Raw genomic sequence first — 20,329 nt, 5'->3', positions numbered from 1 at the left:
AAGTACAGACCTTGGTAGATTAAAATTTAGAAGATGGAATAACTGAATTGTTCTAATTTTTATTACTAATGCTTTGAAGCTAATCTCATAAATTTGGGAGCTTGGTGACAATCTTTATGGTGACAATATTGTAAAAGCAGTCCAAAGGCTGTGTCATAGTTGGGGAAAAAGCATTTCCTAAGCTTTAAACCCAAATGCTCTCAGAGAAACAAACCCTGTAAGAGCAGCAGTGGCTCCATCTGATGGGTTTTGTAATGCCACAGACAAAAGTAATTATGCTGCTTAGAAGAGCTTTTGTCTCCAGATAATGTTGTTAAAAACTTGCAGTGTAGTGTAAATCATAACGGAACAAATCTGGAGGCTGCTCTTATTGCTGCCAGGGGAAATTCTCTTAGATTTTGTTTTCTTGCTGCTCAATATATTGCAAACCTTTTCCAAGCTGGTAAATAAATATTACCTGCTGTTTGAAAAATGACTTGGGGTTCATCTCACCAGTAGTGCCTGTGGCAGCCAGGCTGTTATTGCAAACAGTTGTTCCTCTCTTGGTGAGCTCTGTTGTGTGTGTTTTGGGAACACAGGCTGTTGCGATCGGCCTGAAGTTGTCTGATTCATTGGAGATATTAAAGAAGTGTTTCCTTCTTAGAGCTCACTCACATGTGGATGCCTCTGGCTCCTTTCAGCCTTTCCAAGCAGTACCGCGGCATTTGCCAGGTCAGATAATATTTGGTCGAACTTACAAACCCCCAAACTTTTAGCATTTCCTTGATGAACATTTGAATTCCAATCCATGAACATTGGTGGTGTTTTTGAGTGGCTGAGCACTTTTGGCTTTTAGATATATGGGACTTTTAAAGGTTTGGGAACCCTGGGCCTGCAGGGGATGCAGTGATTGCATTAGTAACAGATTAATTAACTGAGGAGTTTTCCACCATCCTGCCTGGACAGCCATGTTTTTGCCTCAGGATGGAAGTGATTCTCATGGGCTGAGGGATTCCAGTACCTAGTTGTCTCCTGATATGATTTGTGTCCTGAGGAGTGAAGGGAGAGGTTTTGCCATCAGCAGAGAAGTGCCATAGAGCAGGAAGAACCAAGGCAGCTTGGCAGGTGAAGTCTGGCCAGACTGGAGGCTCTCTGACCCCTGCAGTTATTGCTGTACCTTGTTCAGAGAGTCAGCCCCTGTGAGCACGGACCCTCCAGAGACACAAGGAGAGCCATTGAAGCCTGAAAGAGGGACTTCCTGCACCTCCACCCATCTTTGTTCCCTTCCATGGTGCCCCATGGACCTGCTGCTGATGGAGCACGTTCTGCTGTGCAGCTCCTTCACCATTTCCTGTGCCTTTACCAAAGAGGACTTGCATGGTATGGTGTGTGATACCCAAAGAAGGGCAACTGCCCATGTGGGAAGATTGTCTTTGCAGCAGAACCAGAGCAGCACAGTATTGGAGGGGCAAGCATGAAGCCCGTGGCATGTCGTGGTGCCTGACAGTCATGGTGGATCCTGCTGTTCCTTCCTCCCTGCTGTGTGCCAGCTCACACCTTCTCCCAGGGGGAGGTGGTTCCATGTGGCTGCTGTGGTGCTGTTTTTTGGTGAGCAGGTATGGGGGGCAGAGGGACCACAGACCTCCCTGTTCCCAGCAGCAACACCTTTCCAAGCACCTTCCACTGCTTGTGAAGCTGCACTTTGCTGAGCTTGGACCTGGAGGTGCCATCTCTGGAGCTGCCCCAGCTCTGCAGTTGCCATCAGATTTTGGCTCTTTCCTCTCCAGTGGGATGCTGCATGGGAATGGCTCACTGGGGCCGCTCCTGCAGGCTCCTTGCAGTTCAGGCAACTGCATCACATAATCTCTTAAATAAACCCATCAAGTTGCAGATGTGGCTGGAGCCTCCTGCAGCCTGGGGCAGCCAGTAGGTTAATCCGGAGCTCCTCTGGCCCCGCCATCGACCCCTTTGAAGTTGTTGCAGCTTAGGAGTGAACGTGCTTTCTCAGGAAAGCTGGCATTTTTACTAAGCAGCAGACTCTTATTATCTGAGCTGAGAAGGCAGTGATTTCCTTCTCCTGCCAGTAATCCCCACTCAAGGCACTGTTATGCTCTTTTACGATTTATTTTCTCTAATTGCCAGTTTGCAGTGGTCATGCAGCTCTCCCTGGGCTGCGTTCTGGGAAGCTTTTACACTTTGAAAGGAGCTTAGTCCTACTGTTCTGGCTGCTGGAACTGGGCAGCAATTCCTCTCCAGGTGCTTCAGCAAGAGTCCTGCCTGAAAAATAAGTAATAGCCCATGCTGTTCAACTGGTGCCTGATACCTGTGATCTACAGTAGATTCAACTGTTTCATGCATCCTCTGGGAGACCTGATAACCTGCCCTTGACTGAGGTGGTGTAGCAGGTCCCTGGCAATTTTCTGCTGGGTTACGGGGTCTTCATTCTACTTCCCATCCCTGTCTTCCAGCTCAGGGGGACAGGTATCTGAAGAACACCTGGTCTTACTATTAAAGACTGAGGCCACAAAGGCGTTAAGTACATCTGCCTTTTCCTTGGCCTTTGTCACTGTGCTTTCCCCTGCATCCAGGAAAGGAGGAAGATCCTCCTGAACCCTTCTTTTGTTGTTAATGTATTTACAGGAACACTTTTTATTCTGTGCTGTGTGTGCACAGTACAGTGATGGAGATTTTAAAATGTAAGCCCTGCTTGGCTGTGCAGTACCTTTGCCTCCTGAAGTTGGGAGCAGTTCTGATGCTTTGCTTTGTCACTCTACTTCAGCCAGACCTGCAAACTGATTGCTCTCAGTGGCAGCTTTTGAAATTATCCCTGAAATAAAAAAAAGAAGAAAGAAAAGATTGAATTATCCTCCAGCACTGGGAGTTTCAATAATGCCGTGTTATAAGCAGGGCAGATTTTACCAGCAGCAAATCCAGGCTGTGGGATTTTTGGGGGGATCAAAAGCCCATGTTGCTTCTGTAATGCGCTGTTCCCTCTGTTTCCTTGTGAGGCTCCCTCGTGGGAGCACAGGGGACTGACCTGCAAAGTTTCCTCCTCTGTGAAGTGCTTAGAGCCTGGCCGTGGGTCACTGCAGCTGCTGGCAGCTGGGGATTTGCTGTTCCTGCAGCCAGTGCTTTGTGAGGGATATTTCAGAATAAGCACCTACTACAGGAGTTGGGTGGGAGAGATTTTGAATGTGCAAGACTCCTTTTTCATGAAGTTTTATTATTTCTTGCATCTATTAATAGGGCAGCAGGAATCTCCATATGCTTTTATAGTCCCTGTTGTGCTTTCTAATGGATTTATGCAAAAGCTCCAAGGTGCATAAAATAGACACTCTCAGCCAGTTATTATGATAAAAATTATGTGCATGTCATGACCTTTAGAGCAGTGGGACTGTGTGTGCATGCTCTGTTGATATGCCACTGTTCTCCATTCCTTTCTGAAGCATTTCTCGCCGTAGGAGGTTTTCATAGGAGCTTGGAATATTTTTGTAATCAGCGAAGAGTCTTTTGGCTCTGATGGTAACTGGAAAAGCACAGAGGAGCGAGAAAAGGGAAGAGAGATGACTTTTTCTAAAGGAACTAACAGAGAAGAGGTTAAAGGCGGATGGTGGGGCACAGCATGAAACTCCTGGCACCATCTCCAGTGCTGTCAAAAAAACGCTGGTCCAAAAAGTTCTTTGTGCTCTTTGAGGAAAAAGCTATTCTGGTGCTCTTGAGGATAAAGAAGGGGGAAAAAAAAAGTTTCGTAATCTATGTGCCCTCTTTAAAGAGATGTTTTTTGTTTTAAAACTTCTAATAACAGTGCAACCAGAATTTGCTCTGCTTGCGCAGCCCACTCTGTGTCAGACTCACCCTTGTGCCTGGAGAGCTTTGCCATGCTCTGTATGGGGGTGAGGGGCAGGATGCCAGCTGTTATGGAGAAGGAGGCATGGAGAGAGGGGTCCTGTGTCCTTGCAGCGCTGCATCCCTCAATCTGTGCTGTTAGGAAGGATTGCTGTCTCCTAGGAATGCAGATGGTTGTTCTGGGCTTGCTGGGACAGTCCTGGTGTGAGCATCAGGAGCTGTGGACAAAATGCTTCAGTAGCATGCCTGGGGTGTGTGCAGGCACCAGATGGGATGGAGACAGTGTTTGCAGAAGTATATCAGTAATTTCTGCTTTGGTCTCTGCTTTGGTCTCTGCTTACACTACAGCATTCTGCATACTGGGGTGGGGGGCAGCAAACAGCACCTGGTCCCTGTCCCACCAGGAATCCTGCATAGGATGCACCTGGGAAGAAAGAGCTAAAAGTCCTGGAGATGTGATGGTCTTAAAAGCTCTTTAGCAAGGTGAGAGGTTATGCAGGGCAAGCAGCAAGGCCTGACATTGCTTGTGATAGTGTTGATACTGAACCCCTGTGGAGACGTGTCAGGCCACACTCAGCTGCATCCCAGCCTTAACAAATGGGGAAAATAACACTTATGGCTTTAAAAATTAAACATTCCCTTTAATTATTGAACATGAATAATTTTCATGCAAATTGAGCCTGGATGTGTGTTTCCAGAGTGACACAGCTGAGAGCAGTTACATTGTGGGGTGTCAGTGACCTGTGAACTGAGAGGCTGATCATTATTTTTAGCATTTTATGAATAGTACCCTGGAGGGTGGGACTCAGGCTGGTAGAGAGAGTTGGCCAAAGAGAAAGACTTTAGTTTGCACCAATGCCACCCCCTTCTAATGCTTCAACATGCTAACTGGTGTGTGTGTGTGTGCATAGGTATGTTGTTTTTACATAGTGGGGTATGGATATTTTGGAAGTCTCCTGGTGAGGAGGGCTATAATTAAAGGAATAACTGTGCAGTGACTGTGCTGCTGGGAGCTCCCCTGGTCACCTCATGGAGGAGGTGTGGACAGAAAGTCCTCAAGTCTTTGAAGGGGTAAATGGGAAAATGCACCATGGTTTTCCCTGGCAAAACGACAATCTCTGTCTAAAACTTGAGTTTCACGGGACAGTTGGCACAACTTGATGTGTGTGAGAGTGGTCCTGGCTGGGCACCCACAGATAGACGCGGCGTCACAGGCTCTCAACATCACACTGGACCTTGAAACAGCTCTCATCCAGGGCAGATGAAACATTGGATCTGCAGCTGAAGTGAGCCTGATGCCTTTGGGAAAACTACAGCACTGTGGGGGCTTTTCCAATGGCTTGGAGGACACTTAGTGCTGGGAATTGAGTCAAAATATCCTCTGTTATTAAGCTCCTATAAATATTTTCCTTTTCATAATGGAATGTCAGCATTTACTGTTTCCTGATTTTAAGCATTGTACAGTTTGTCAAACATTTATCTCTGCCTTAAATTAAGTCTGGAGATAGAATTCCTGTTAATTTCAAATCAATATAAAAGGGGGAGAGAAAGAAATTGCAGTCTAGTCGTTTTCTTGAATCAATATTTTCTTTAAAAGCTGAAATGTTAACTAGATCATAGTGTTTTTTTGCCATTTTGAAATGTAGCTTCTGTTTAAAGAATTTATGCATTTCCCCTGAAAATTGCTGACGCTGGTAAGTTTTGCAGCAGGCACAGCTGCCAGCAGGTGTTTGACCCAAGGCAGGCAGGATGGGGCCAGCTCTGGCAGCGGGGATGTGGTAGAACATTAAACATTATCCTCCTTGTTTCTGAGCTCACTGTCTCTTAATAACACTTTTTTTTTTGTTCTGTTTTGCAGAAGCCTTTGAAATTGTAGTACGGCATGCAAGAAACTTCACCAACAGCATGTTTAGGACCCACTACAAGAGCATGGGGCCCAGAGCTCTTAAATTCGTTGGAGAACTTTTTACTGATGTCTCTCTGTACATACTGGGCTCTGACATCAATGTTAATGACATGATAAATGAATTTTTTGACAGTTTGTTCCCTTTGGTTTACTCCCACTTGATTAATCCTGGCTCCTCCGATCCTTCCTTGGAAATGACGGAATGCCTGCGGGCAGCCAGGAGAGACCTCAAAGTCTTTGGTAACTACCCGAAGGTGATGATGACGCAGGTGTCCAAGTCACTGCAGGCCACGAGGGTATTCCTGCAGGCGCTGAACCTGGGGATTGAGGTGATAAACACCACGGACCACCTGAAGTTCAGCAAGGACTGCGGGCGGGCGTTGCTGAAGATGTGGTACTGCTCGCACTGCCAGGGGCTGCTCCTGGCCAAGCCCTGTGCCGGCTACTGCGGCGTGGTGATGCAGGGCTGCCTGGCGGGCGTCGTGGAGATCCATAACCACTGGAGAGAGTACATCGGGTCTCTGGAGGGGCTGACCAAAGGCATGCACGGCATCTATGACATGGAGCATGTCCTCCTGAACCTGTTCTCCTTGGTGCGGGATGCGATCGTCCACGTGCAGAAGAGCGAAGGAAAGCTCTCGACAACTGTGAGTAGATCTCTGTAGTTCCCCGAGCTCGCTGCTGTGGCAGGGCTCATGTACCATGAACTCCACGTGCTGAAGCCATCCTGTCCCTTTCCTCCACCCAACAAACCCCAGATGCCTCAATTACCAGCTCCTTCTCTCCCATTCTGATTTTTTAAAAAAAACTTTTGGTGGCATCTGAAACTGGTGTTTGCAGGGCCTGTGTTTCAGTTAAGGGCTGTTCCTCTTTTCAGGTTGGTCAGAGCAGAAGGGTCTGGACTTACCCTGGCATCAGCTTTGTAGCTGGGGTGTGAGGTTGGAAGCTGAGGTGTCCCAGCATTTTCAGTTCTTCCTGAGTGCTGTGCTTACCTTGAGTAGTTATGAAAGGCTGGTCCTGCTTTCCAGGTGTTCCCTGCCTCCTTTAACATCACTAAAATGTACATCCAAACAGATGCCAAGTAGAGGCACATGCTGTGGCATCCATCCCCTGATTTACCAGAGGAAATCTGATTCTCCATCTCTTGGTAACTCATTCCAGTTTTGGGCTGCATTTAATCACAGGGATGAGATCATTTCTTATTTATTAGAAGTGACTTGACTCTTTTAAAAAAAATTGTGAATTTCTGAGCCTCCTGAGAAATGAAGGCTTTCTTGTTCCAAAAATCCTGCTGCTCTGTTTGAACACCAAGGACAAATGTACTGTGGTAATACAATGCTTGTTCTGCAGAGTAGATTTTTCTGAAGGCACAATTGAGCTGCTCCATGTAGGTAGGGTGGAGTTGGGAATGGGGCAAAGGTGCAGGAGTGTTGTAATAGTTTGCTTAAAGCCAACGATGATTAAAATCTGACACTTGTTTCCCTGTTAGCTGCTTGTTCCTGCCATTCTTGACTCCTGTTTACAAAAGGGCTGTGTTTATGTAGGTCACTGTACTACTTGCACTGTGAGTAACTCTTATCTTTTTTTTTGGGCACCGTGGAAATGTATCAGCTTATGGATTTTGAGCTATGTGGCACTCAGCCAGCAGCACTCTTCCCTGCTGTTTGCTGTGCCTTCTTTGCTTGGTGGTTGCCCAAGACGTGCCACCACACTTATGCAGTCTGTGAAATAATGAGGTGGCACTCATGTGGTGTCACACCACCTGGGTAGTTTGGCACACATGGAGAGAGCTCTCTCTGTTGCTTAGAAGGGATTTAGGGATCACATTACAGTAAACTGGATTACTCTTGTGTTGCAGTGACGAGGAGGAGGCTGTGGCTGGGCTGAGTGTTGGTCACTTGGGCAGATGGGTGCAGGCAGGACTCATGGGCAGCGTTTTAGCCTCCAGAGTACAGTGCAGGATATTGCCTTTCAACCTGCCTTAGGCCCTTTCTACAGAAAATCCCAGTTTTATAGCATCCTGCCAAGCACTTCCTGTGCAGGGAGGTTTCAGCTGGCAGCCCAGGAGCAACAGCTCTGGTGCCATGGAGCCAGGGCGGGTTCTTCTCCCTTCTCTCAAAACCTGTCAATCCTCTCTGGAACAGCAAAGGAGCAGAGATGTAACTGTAGGTTTAGCTTGAGGTCAGGTGAGATGGAGAAGTCACATTACAGGTGATAATGAGAGAAAACCCAGCTCAACTCTAAGCCCAGTTGGCATTTCCAAGGCAGTAAGAAACAAAACTTACTTCCACTTCTAGTGTGAGCCTATTTGATCTCAAAACAGTCGACATATTCAGTTTTAAGCAAGAGCTTCCAATGTGTTTTTCACCAGCAAACCTGCTGTGCTTGTAGGTACTAAGGCAGAACAAAAACATTGCCCTTGCAGGCTGTATACCAGGTTTCATGAGCACAGACAACATGTGCATCACTGTATGATCCTAAAAGGATCAGTTTTGTCCTTTCATGTCCTTCTTTTATTGGCACAACAAAAATGCACTTTTTCTTGAAGATGTCCATATATGCAGTTAATGAACTTGACTGTCACTTTTATTACTGAATATTGACACCTTGATCTGTCTACAGAGAATGAGTAGATGAAGCGCCACTAAAAACACAAGCCAAAGCAGTAGAGCTACAATCTGCTCATCCTGTGCCAAACCAGAACATACACTGACTTCCTTTACAATAAAAAATTAGTGGGCATTGCAAAACCCTTGTGCTTTCGTACTTGATAGAGCTGTTTGAATTCATTAGTGCCATGTGTAGTTAGGTACTTATTTAAACATAACTCCTCTTGATTATTTAATACTTGAGTGATTCTTTTATTTGCTCTAGAGACATTTTTGAGTAATAGGAGTGCAGAGGAAAAAAATCCAAGCCAAGCAAGCCTAGTTGCCTGGCAATTGTACTAAAAGAGAATGGCCACTGGGTTCTTGAAGTTTGTTTTTAAAACACTGATGTTGCTCAGCTAAAGCTCTTATGTCAAACCCGAGCCTAGAGCAACCTTTTTTTAATGAATGAATGTATGAGCTGTTCAGTAGAGAAATAAGGCAGTAATGGAAGCACTAACAATCTTAACTACAGTGTTGCAGATGGCCTGACTCATAGCTGGGCTGCATCTGGGGTAATCTGGGGTAAATCTCTCTGTAAGATATCACTCTGTATGTGATAGAATTTTTTATTTAGCTGTGCTAGAATGAAAGTTTCTTGGTTAAACTTATCAGCACATATTGAGTTTCAAAGAATGTACCCAGAAGCAAACAGTTGTATTTACTGTTATCCTGTAAATGTGATTGGTTTTAGACACTGTGGTCATATCAAAGAATGAAATGCCACAGAGCTTGTCTTTGAAAATGTGAGGGTGTAGTTCTGGCTTGGTTTGTCATATTGACCTCTTTTATTACTGGCCTTGGCCACCATTGCTTTTGTTCTATTCACCTGTATAGTATTAAGAATAATGATAGGTTATTTAATTGGCATTAAAATCCCCTGGAATTATGGAAAACTTATCTTCCATGCCCATAGCGATTATAGCCTGACTAACAACACTACTGCCCTTGCCTCACCTTTGGGCTTCTTCTGTCTTTCACAGCATTGGTGGCATTTTTGCAGCAGTAGTTTTTCCTCCTGGTGTTTCAGATCCTTGGGTGTGTTACCTGGCTGAGCATCCTTCCTGCATGTGGTTGTTCCTCATTCCCCCTTGCCACCCTCCCCTAGGCTGGGTGTGGGCATTCACATGAAGACCTGGACCCTTTTATAGCTTGCAGCAGACCTGACTACAAAGGGCATGTGAACTTGAGCTCCAGAGGTGCTGCAGAGCCTCCAGGTAGGTTTCTGAGCAGCTCTGCAGTTCCCAAGATGAGGAAGTCATACTGCTGTTAATCTGCTTTTGGGGACTGTGTGCCTCCAGGCATGCATTTAAATGTGAGCCTGTGTGTTCCTGGTCTGTAAACAGCAATGCAGAGGAGTGAATTCAGTAATATGGCAGTAAACAGTTCCCATCCCAAGCCTTGCTTTAGTAGCTAATTTGTCAGCAGTAGTGTGTGTTAGGGCTTTATTATTTCTGCAATTTGTCTGTTTAAAAACTTCACCCCTAAAACATGCTATTAAAATACTTTATCAAGGAGGCTGACTCTCAGGGCACATTGGGAAAAAAATTTGCTGTCTAGGGCTATATCTATATTAATTTTCCAATCTTCCACTTTTTCCCTGGTTGAAAATCTGCCTAGTATGTCCACCTCTTGTAGATATTTTAATCTTGAGTGTAGGGAAGAGCAATTTTATCCCGTCTGTTTGTGCTTTTTACCGCAAACCAAGACAACTGGGAGAGATGCAGTACAAAAAAGCTTAATAGAGTATTCAATCCCAGCACTTCTAAAAGTTAATGCTTTCACTGTTGGAATTACAAGAGAAACAATCTGTCTGTGTCTTGCATAGCTAATAGTTGATCTCCTCTGGGTTTACAGTCATAGGATGGTTTATGTTGGAGCAGATTTTAAAGATCATCAAGTCCCAACACTCCCTGCCATGGGCAGGGACACATTCCACTAAACCAGATTGCTCAAAGGCTTGTGCAGTCTGGCCTTGATGGGGCAGCCACAGCTTCTCAAGGCAACCTGTGCCAGGGCTCACCACCCTCAAAGTCAAGAATTTCTAATCTAAACCTGCCCTCTGTTAGTTTAAAGCTATTCCTTCTCGTCTTATCTCCATGCCCTTGTCAAAAGTCCCTCTTATAGCCCCTTTGAGTACTGGAAGGTGCAGTAAGGTCTCCCTAGAGCCTTCTCTTCTTCAGACTGGACAACCTCAACTCTCTCAACCCGTATCCATAGCAGAGGTGCTCCAGCCCTCTGATCACCTTTTTCACCCGTGCTCCAACAGGTCCATGTCCTTCCTCAGAGCTGATGCAGTGCTCCAGATGGGTCTCAACAGAGGGGCAGAATCACCTCCTTCACCTGCTGCCCTCGCTGCTTTTGATGCAGCCCAGGACACAGTTGGCTTTTTGGGCTGCACGTGCACATTACTGGGTCAGGTTGAGCTTCTCATCCACCAACACTCCCAAGTTCTTCTCTTCGGGGCTGCTCTCAATCCATTCTCTGCCCAGCCTGTATTTGTGTCTGGGATTGCCCTGACCCACCTCTCAAGCCTGTCCAGGTCCCTCTGGATGACATCCCTTCCCTCCAGCACATCAGCTGTGCCACTCAGCTCAGTGTCATTGACAAACTTGCTGAGGGTGCACTCGATCCCACTGTCCATGTCACTGACAAAGATGTTAAAAATTGCTGGTCCCAATGCTGACCCCTGAGGAATGGCATTTGTCACTTGTACACTGAGGCATTAATTGGGACTGTTTGAGTGTGACCATCCAGCTAATTTCATCCACTGAAAAGACAGGGTTCCCTACCTTAAGCCAGCACTGTAAAATCATTTTGAAAGGTTACAAGGCTGAAGTGTGGAGGCGACTGATTTGACATGGATATTAATTTATCTACAGAAATATTTTTCTCAATGCTTTTTTCCACCCCATAACTCATCAGGGTTTTGGATCCATTCCAAGAGAGTGGGAATCAACAGGCAACTCATAGCACAGTGAGACACAAAGCAAAAAAGGTGTGGGGGGGTCTTGAGGTGAGGCTGTAGCCATGTATTGCATTTGAGGAGGAGGATGCCCTGTAGGTGTGAAAGGGATGTGGAATTTGGCTGCTCCTGCATGCCCAGCAGGGCATGTGTCCCCTCCCAACCCTTTGGATGGTGGTGTCAGGACTTCTCCTGCCCTTTGGCTGTCGTGTGGAGCCTCTCTGTCTGGACATGGAGCTGCAATTGCCAATCCCTGCCTCGCACAGCGGGACTCTCTGCTTGGCAGGACATTTATGTCTTTGTGTAATTATGGTTGGGTACAGAAGACACTGTGGAGCTGATGTCTCTGTAACTGACCAAATCTGGGAATGAGAACAGATTGCAAAGGAATACAAGATTAGTCTTAAAAGTTTCATAGGAAAAGTACATTATGAAAAACACTGGCAACTCACCATCAAAATAAAAAAACCATCAAGAGATTTCAGTTAGTTGAAGCTTGTCAGGCAGATGTGTCCCAGCCTGGGCATCTGCATCTGAAGGGACAGAGGCAGAGGGGCTGAGAGAGAGCTGCCCAGCCCCTGCTACTCCTCTTGCAGTTGGATGAAGTGTGCAGCTCTACCTGCAGAGCATTGCCTAGAAAGAAAAGAGCAGGAAGCTCAGCAAAGCCTTTTTTTTTTTTTTCCACCTAGAATTGATGGCTGAGTTTCTAGAAAATCCTATTAAATTGCAAAGTTAACCAGACCTTTGTTCAACCACTTGCACGCATCTGTGCTGAGGGGAGCAGGTTGGAGGAAGGGTGCCAGTGCCATACAAGAACAGCATGTAATTCCCAATGTGCTTGTCCTGTGAGAGGATCCTTGCTGTTTTACTTCCCCATAAACACCTTTAAAAGACTGCTGAGGTCTGGGTTAAGTAGGTTATACAGCCATTCTGCTGAGGTGCTGTGGAGGTGATGCCACAGTGCAGGCTGAGTTTGCTGTTATCCCAAAGCTGGAATGCTCACCTCACCTGGCTCAGGTAGAGTGCCTGGTGTGAACCTAGCTCTGATGCTGGCCTTGGGAAGCTGCCAGGGGAGCCCCAGGCAGGAACAGAGTCAGGCAAGCTGGATGATTGTTTGCCCCAGATTTTTAGGGAATCCTGGCAGGGAGTCCCTGAGCATGCTGTGAAGATAACCAGGTACTTTGGTTGGTTGTAGCACCATGGAGAGGAGCATTGCTCTGCTGCATTTGGTGTACAGGTTAGCACTACCAGCAAATACACAGGGATGAAAATCAAAAATAGATCAAAAATAGAGGGACTTTTGGCATGCAGAGTTGAAAATATCACCTGTTGCCATGCACAGTGATTTAATGCATTTGTCAGCACAGCAATGCCGGGGCTGTTTTCCCTGGGATCTGCTTTTGGAGCTGTCTCACCTGGTAACTTGCTGGAAGCTACTTTGCTCGGTGGGATGCAGCAGCAGGGAGCTCCGGTGAGTTTTCATATCTGCTAATGGATTTTTCTTTCTGAGCTAGAGCTGGCAAGAGACTTGTGAGGAAAGCTTTGAAATTACAGTGGTGTTCGCAAAGTCCTTCCCTTTGAGATGCAGGGATTGGTTTCTTTGTACTTTTAATGCAAGTTGCTTTCTGTTGGCTTTACTCCTGGGATAGTCAGCTGGATGTACAGCCTCTGTATTTTCAGGTTCTTTATTGGTGAATTTTAATCCTCAGGCTATTCTCTAATGCTCACTGGTAGCTAACTCCATTTTTCACTTAAAGCTGGAAATACAGGTGAGGTTTTGGGTTTCAGTGATCTCAGACCCCCTTATAGCTGTCCCAAGGTGCGTGTATAATGTACTTTTGTTATCCATTTTGTGATAGGCAGTGTAAGGCGCCTGATAAGGTGTGGTAAAGCAAGCATCTGTTGCCCCTGCAGGATGAAAATAAACCTTATTACTGAGGGCAGTATCAGCAGCATTCCCATTCCTGTGAAAAGACCTTGGGAGTACTATGATTAGTTGTCTGAAGAGGTTTCAGGTAATAAAGATTTTCTGATACTTGTGGAAGTGTATGGCAAGGCACTGAACTTCCAGGTGTTGATTTTGAGCTAGAAATTCCCATGTTGTTGGTGGCTTGGCTGGTGCTGAATGAGTAAGGGCAAAAATTATTCATGCCTGCACTTTTGTAACCCAGTATCAGCAATGTTGATCCAGCTACTTTGGCATGCTGCTGCTGGGCTTCAGTCTCTGGTTTAGTAATCAAAGACACAGTAGCAAATTAAGGGTCTGCATCTCATTTTTGGAAGGGACTTTGGCATGAATGCTCTTGACCATCACTTGCCTCTCTAAGGGACTGAGATTCAGAGGTTATTCTCAGTCTAGTGAAAGCTTTACCTCTTGCCTGGCCTGGGGAGGGAGGCCATTGGTGTCACAATTAATTAATTCACTGCTAACAAGTGCTTTGGCTCTGGAGGACACAGGTAGCATGCTGTCATGGACTTTGGTTAGCCTTGCCCTTTTCCTGCTGGGGTCCAGTGTGGGCAGAGTGGCATGCTGGTCTGCCCTCTGCTTGCCCTGGTGGCATGGCGAGGCTCTGAGTCCATTTGTCACTGAATTGGGTCCAGATGAAGCAGACTGAGTGTGTGGCACTGTGCAGAGCTGCTGGGTGGAAGCAGTGGCCAGTGATGCTCAAACCTGTCACTGCAAAGCCAGAGAAGGTGGCATTGAACATCAGCACAGGTATAATTTAAAAATAGCATTTGATTTTGTTTCAGTTTGTAAACTTTTATATTGCATTATCCTTTTTTGCTCTCCTTCTGTCCTTTTAACTGGATGTGTTCTAGCCTCAGGCACATTGTGCCATTTCAAGGGAATTTGCAGTAATGCCTTTTTTTTTTTTTTTAATTAAAAGTAGAAGGTAGCTGCTGACAGTGCCCCTTCCTCCCTGCATGCACATGTGGCAGCACATGGAGCATCCTTTGACAGCACATTTGATGTCTAACCCAACTTTGCACTGAAGCTCACATGAATCTGTTCATTGACTTCAGTCTGAGGCAGATCTTTCGGCTGGTGGCAACTTCATCCCCACTACTCTGCAGCTGAAAAGGAGCTTTTTAAGGCTGCTGCATTTTATGGGTGGGAATATCATACAGCACCCACTGAGCCTGGCTTGATCTCGCTTCAGACCATGTGTTGGCTGCAGTGCGAGTGAGATGCACAGAGGTTGCATGTGATGGGATGTCTTGCATTTTTTCTGAGCTGGAGTCAGAACAAGCCTAAAGATCTCATGCAGATTAATTACTGGCTCTGTGTAGCTGTCTGCATGTACCGTGGCTTGGCCTGTTCCTTGTTTTAGTGGAGGAGCTAATTTGTTGTTTTGCAACTGGCTCCTGAGCATTTAAAAAGATACTTGGTTCTGAGATGCCCTGACATCAGTACAAAGAGCACAGAGAGGTCGTGGGGCAGAATATGATCTTAACAGATGAAAATGAGGATACACAGCTTTGCGATGTTTTGCAGCTTTCTTCACTACACAGAGCAGCATCTTCTTTTCTCATCCCTCATCACAGCTGGATTGGGCAGCTGGACCCGGGATGCTTTGGGATGTAGGAGAGGAAGGAGCTGGTGACCATGTTATCCAAAGCAAGCTGTGCACACTGCAGGAGAGGATGTGTGGGGGTGCCTGTTCCTTGGACTCTGAGCTTTACGCTTTGAAATTTCAAAGTGTCTCATTTTGTAATAAATTGTAATGGTCAAGGACATAATGTGAGGTCTTGAAGTAGGTTGGATTTAAGCAGAGAAAACCTGAGTTTCAGTCTGAACCAAAGATCACAGTGTCAGAAAGTTCCCTCCAGGTGTCTTGAGGCTTCTGCTGCTTCAAAAGCTGTGGGAGAGGTGCTGGCTGGGGAGGAGCTGCCCCTCTGAATGGGGAGGGTTGGGGCTGTATTAGCGGGTGAGCTTTACAGCTGAATTTCCTTCAGAGTTAAACCAGCCTTATGCTCTGGTTCCTTGCTAAGATTTAGATTTGGTTTACCTGAAGGATGCTGCAAGCTGGAGCATGACAGAAATAGGAGACTTTGAGGTCTGAGCTGACCCATCTGGCTTCTGAGGAGCTCACAGAGAAGTGATATCCATGGTATTAACTGCCTTTATTCTTATTTAGCTTGGTCTAGACTGTCCCTCCAGAAAAGCCATTGCCCTGTGTGCTTACTGCTGAATGGTGGAACTGCCTCTGGAGTTCTCTCTCAAAACTGCTCACATATCTTTCTTTTATCAGAGAGATAAACCCCCTGAGTATCAGCCCAGTGGACACAGCTCCCTCGCTTGCTGCCCAGATTGCTGCTGCCTCCTGCAACCTCTATTAACATAGAGGCTTTATTAGCAAAATACATTCTGGCCCATTTCCTTTCCTGAAGATTTTTATCCTTGCTTAGACCTGCAGCTTTGCAACACCACACTTGTGCTCACCAATATCCATCTCTCTGTGCTTTTTACGCTAAACCCTCTTTTGGCCTCATTATCCATGACTGCAGTTTCCACTAAGACCTCCATCCGGGGTCATTCGCCGGGCATCCTTCATCTTAACCGTGCTGAGTTTACTTCCAGTGACAGTAACCCCCGTGAGTGTTGCTGTCTTAAAACTAGAACTATCTCTCCCATTAGCAATGCTGATGAATGAGCCAAGAACAAACCAGAAACTTAAAAGCGACCCTCTGCAAAGCAGAAATAGTGCCCAGAGCTGCCTGGGTGGAGCAGTGGCGTTTTGTTTTGCACTGGAGAGGATGAAGGGCTGGGTTACAATGAGTGGTTTGCTTCATTTTGAATTCTCTGCCTGTGTGTGGTGCTGTGAATTATATCTTTTTTGCATCTTATTGTAAAGTGGCTTTGAGGTACCAGGCATGAAAGATGCCATCTACGAATACATTTAGCTGGGAGAAAAATTCCAACAAACAATTCAGGCAGATTTTTTGTCTGCCTGCTGCAGCAGTGCACCCCTCATTGCTGTGTCCTCATGCTTTGTCAGGCTACTGCAAAATGAACTGGTGGCCTTTTCCATCCCTGCCTGTTGTGTTGCCCTCTAATAGGCCCCCAAGGGCATGAAGCCTACTTTCAGAAGGTGAAGTTTGCTGCTAACTGCATTATTTTTCCAAAGATCTGTTTAAGCAAGCACAGGGTGGCTGCAGAAAGCTGTGCCGACAGCCTACAGCTACTTTGGCAGAGTTATTAATGTTTAAAAAGAAAAAGGAAAGAAAAAGTAAGACAGCTGTTAGAGAATTTTGCAATTCTTTATGCAGGTGTATCTTTTTAACCTAATCAATTTTCACACCCAATTCTCTTCCACGCTATTGGCAACGGTAGAGATGATACTCTCAGCCACTGACCTGGAGAGAAAAGTGATCTGGGTGGTTACTGAGGATAATTTTGGGGTGACTGTCTTTCTAAATGCTTATTTAGAAATGTCTTTCTAAAACTTATTAACTCTTGGATTGCACATATTGATCTGTATCGTTGTACAGATAAACTTCATGCTGCTGCTCTCCAGAGAGCCAGAGTGCAGGTATTTCTGTAGATACCTCCACTGCCTGTGCTGGTGTTTAAGTTATCCACTGTCTGTCTCCTCCCTGAGGGACAGCCCAAAACCCATGCAATAGAGGACACTTGAGGACAGTGAGAACTGCATGAGGTGATTCTGAGATGGCCCTGACCAGCAAAACAGCACCAGTAGCTCAGAGCAGATGGGCCCCAAAGGGTTTGCCCAGCAGATGCTGAAAAACGTCCAGGAAGGGCATCTCTGAGCCTTGCTTCATGCAATTCCCATTGTTGGGAGCCAGAAAGAACTTCAGTAACACTACCTGTAGATTTTGGTGCATGATGTTTATCTTTTCAGTGAGTTGTGGAAATGCCCAGCTTACAACTTCCAAGGTGTGTGGAAAGTAACAAAGATAAACAAAAATGCATTACAAGTGTTTAGTCTGGTTTTTTTTTTCCCGCCCATCCAATGCTTTCCCCACCTCATTTTGGAATTGTTGTATGTCAATTTATTGGAATTCACTTCTCATAATAAAATATTAGTCCTCAGTTCGATGACGTTGATAAAGGTGTTGTGATAAAGTCGAATTAATTTCATTTCTGTCTGAAAACAGCCTATTGTTGAATGTGTCACTTTAATACATTAATCAGACATGTAGCATTGTAACGAGGTTAAAAGTGCACACCGATTTCCATTATAAAGATATTCTCAATCAAGCAGAAACTAATCTAACGTTGTAAGTCATTCTGTAATTCAATTGTTCTAACCGCAATACATGTGAAAACAAGATGTCTTACAACAAAATCTCATAAAAGCCCTGCAGATATTTATATCTTTATAGAAAAGAATGATTTACATTTTCAATAAGCCTGATTTGTCTTTGGGAAAAATGTAATTTCTTTATCGTGGGCAAAAATCTAATGGGAGCCTTTTTACCTTGTTTGCCGTGTTTTTAGTGTATTATCTTGGTGTTGACCCTTAATTGGATTAGGTTAGGCCTGACTGTCAGGGGAAAAAATCTTCCTATGCATCTGGCATCTTCAAAACTAAGAAAATTCAACAGCTGAAGGAAAAAACACAATGAAAAAAGAACATGGCCTTCCCAAGCCCTTTGTTGGCCTTGACTAGATTAATTTTACCAGCAGCTAATCTCTACTGTGCAGAGATACTTTTACTGCTTTCTGTTAATGACAGTTGTTACATTTCTATTTTTGGCTTTGTTTGGGAAGGTCCATAGCACGGCCATGGGGAGAGCCCCGTGCCCCTCTTGCCAGGAGCTGGATAATGTGCTGTGGGGTTGCTTTGGGCTTTGCTGGAAAATAAATTCTTGTAAGTTTTCTGCTGAAGAAATTCAGCAGCTTAACTGTTCAAATGATTTGGTGAGCTTTGGTGATTCCAGCTTTGTTGTTTTAGCAGAGAGGTGTTTGGAAAGAGAAAGGTGGATGGAGGGAACAAAAGGTGGCTGGTGGGGGGGTTATTCCTATGGGGAGGTTGAAATAAGTAGGGTGATGGTCCTTTGTAAGGGATGGGTGAGTGGGAGGGAATGGTGAGTACCAAACCCTTTGGGGTTGGAAGAGTTTTCCATTCAGCATAGGAAGGGAGAAGGGCATTTTATAGCAAAAACCCACTTGGTGTAAAAACCTTTGGGATGGTTTCAGTGCAAGCAGTTATTGAAATATAAATCTGAAAACCTGTGAGCATGGTCTGTGCAGATTGCAAAGCAGGCACTGCATTTACCTGCTTGTTTTGACATCACCAGTTAAAGCAGATTTAGCAGTAAGCCCCGTGTGCTCTATTTTAAATAAATATTACACTTGCTATTGGATTGCTGAGAGAGAGAGAGAGAACTAATTAAGGAGATGGGATATCATCAGTAAATTTTTCTTCCCTGAGATTTTATGAGCAGTAATTTGAAAAGAGCCATATTAAAGTCATTGAGGAACAAGTTAATGCTGCGTTTCTAAGAATATTGTCCTTCTACTCAAAGATTATATTAAAGAATAAACAGTGTACAGTAGCTAATTGCTAGCTGACACATTATAATGGCTTTGTACTTCCAAAATTGAATTGGTCTGGTTTAAGAAAAAAAAAAAGGGAAAAAGTAATGCAGTAGCTTTTTAATTATTTAATGAAGTATTTCTCAAAGTATAATTGAATCTGTGCTCATGGCTGGAGGGGGAAAGAGGGACTGGTCAGTATTGACTACGTTTGCAACCTAGCTGACACAGCTGCTGTTAAATACCCCGTTATAGGCTCTGACTCCGGCTTGCTGGCTTACATTCCAGACTGATGGCAGGTATCTGTTTTTCCTCTCTAAATGAAGCTGCTAGGAATTTATTTCTCTTGGATTGCTCCTGTCTGTAGTGCCGTAGGCACAAACACGGCGCTATATTAAAACCCACAGAAATCTGCCAAGGAAACCGATTAACCCATGGCAGGAAAATAACAAGCGCATGGCGATTGCCTGGAGCTGTTGTACTGCCTGGCTTTGCCCAGTGATGGTTTTTTTAAGGTCTTGGTAGGTGCTGGTAATCCCTCAAGCCCATTCCTTGCTCCTCAGTCTGTTGGGATGGAGCAGATTTAATTGCCTGCAATAGGAAGGTCTTCTAGGGACCCGTAGTAGCAATTGTGTGTTATAGTGTGCACAAAACGCAGTTGTATAATTGCAATGTGTTCAGCACCCTTAGCAGAAATGGGCTTCAATGCCTTGAGTCCAAATTTTCTGCCAGGTTAGATGAATCAGTGCTAATGTGGAAATTGGCTGTTGGAGTTTGGAGCATCTTCAGCCTCCTTGGGGAATCAGTCCCAAAGGCAGAGCAGCAGCCCAGGGTCAGAAGCAACTATACCACCTCATTAGCCATGAAACATGTTGGGGGCTCAGGGCTTCACCAGGAGCTGGGCTCTAGGTGCTGTCACGATTTGCTCCTGAACCTGGCTTTGGTCAGTCTAACATGCTCTGTTTTTCTCTGGATTTTGCTCCCACATCTTCCCTTTTGCTCTGTTGTCACCTTCCAGGCAAGACTGATTTCACCTTCCAAGAAAAAAGTCTTAGTTTACTTGTCTAAGAAACATCAGATTGCACAGATCCAACTTAAAACCATAATGGTGCATTAGTATGCCATGGGGCCCTGTTCCAGGAAATATCTCCACTTGGGAAAACTGCTTAAGTGTATGCTGAAAATTAAGCAAAAAATCCTTTTTTCTTGACTCTCCCAGTTGGTTGGCTGGGTGGGTCTGAGCCCTAGCTGGGGCTCCAGCTGCCTGGTCTAACCATCCAAACTGAAATACCAAATTTTTTGTTAAATGTGGAATTAACAAAATGCTGGAGGGAAACGCTAACTTGAAAAGTTGTGCTTTAATTATATGTCATGGATTATAAAGGCAGAAAGAACAACTGTGATCATTTAGTCTGACTTCCTCTCTACCTATAAATAACAATAAACAGCCTTTTGCTTAAACACAAAGCAGCTTTCTTTGG

The 20,329-nt window shown here is 45.1% G+C and overlaps 1 protein-coding gene across 1 annotated transcript in view; it reads left to right on the top strand.

Moving 5' to 3' along the window:
* Positions 1–20,329, top strand: part of GPC3 (glypican 3) — a 145,157-nt gene that overhangs the window by 57,759 nt on the left and 67,069 nt on the right. The window contains exon 3 of the mRNA XM_051784560.1: positions 5,684–6,378. Within this exon, the coding sequence (XP_051640520.1) occupies positions 5,684–6,378 (695 nt within the window). The remainder of the gene's footprint in view (positions 1–5,683; positions 6,379–20,329) is intronic.

The sequence above is a fragment of the Manacus candei genome, unplaced genomic scaffold, assembly GCF_025592945.1.
Source record: "Manacus candei isolate 608988 ecotype Guabito, Panama unplaced genomic scaffold, ASM2559294v1 h1tg000003l, whole genome shotgun sequence".
Lineage (NCBI taxonomy): Eukaryota > Metazoa > Chordata > Aves > Passeriformes > Pipridae > Manacus > Manacus candei.
Note: the sequence above shows the minus strand (reverse complement) of the source record. Positions and strands in the feature narration are given on the sequence as shown.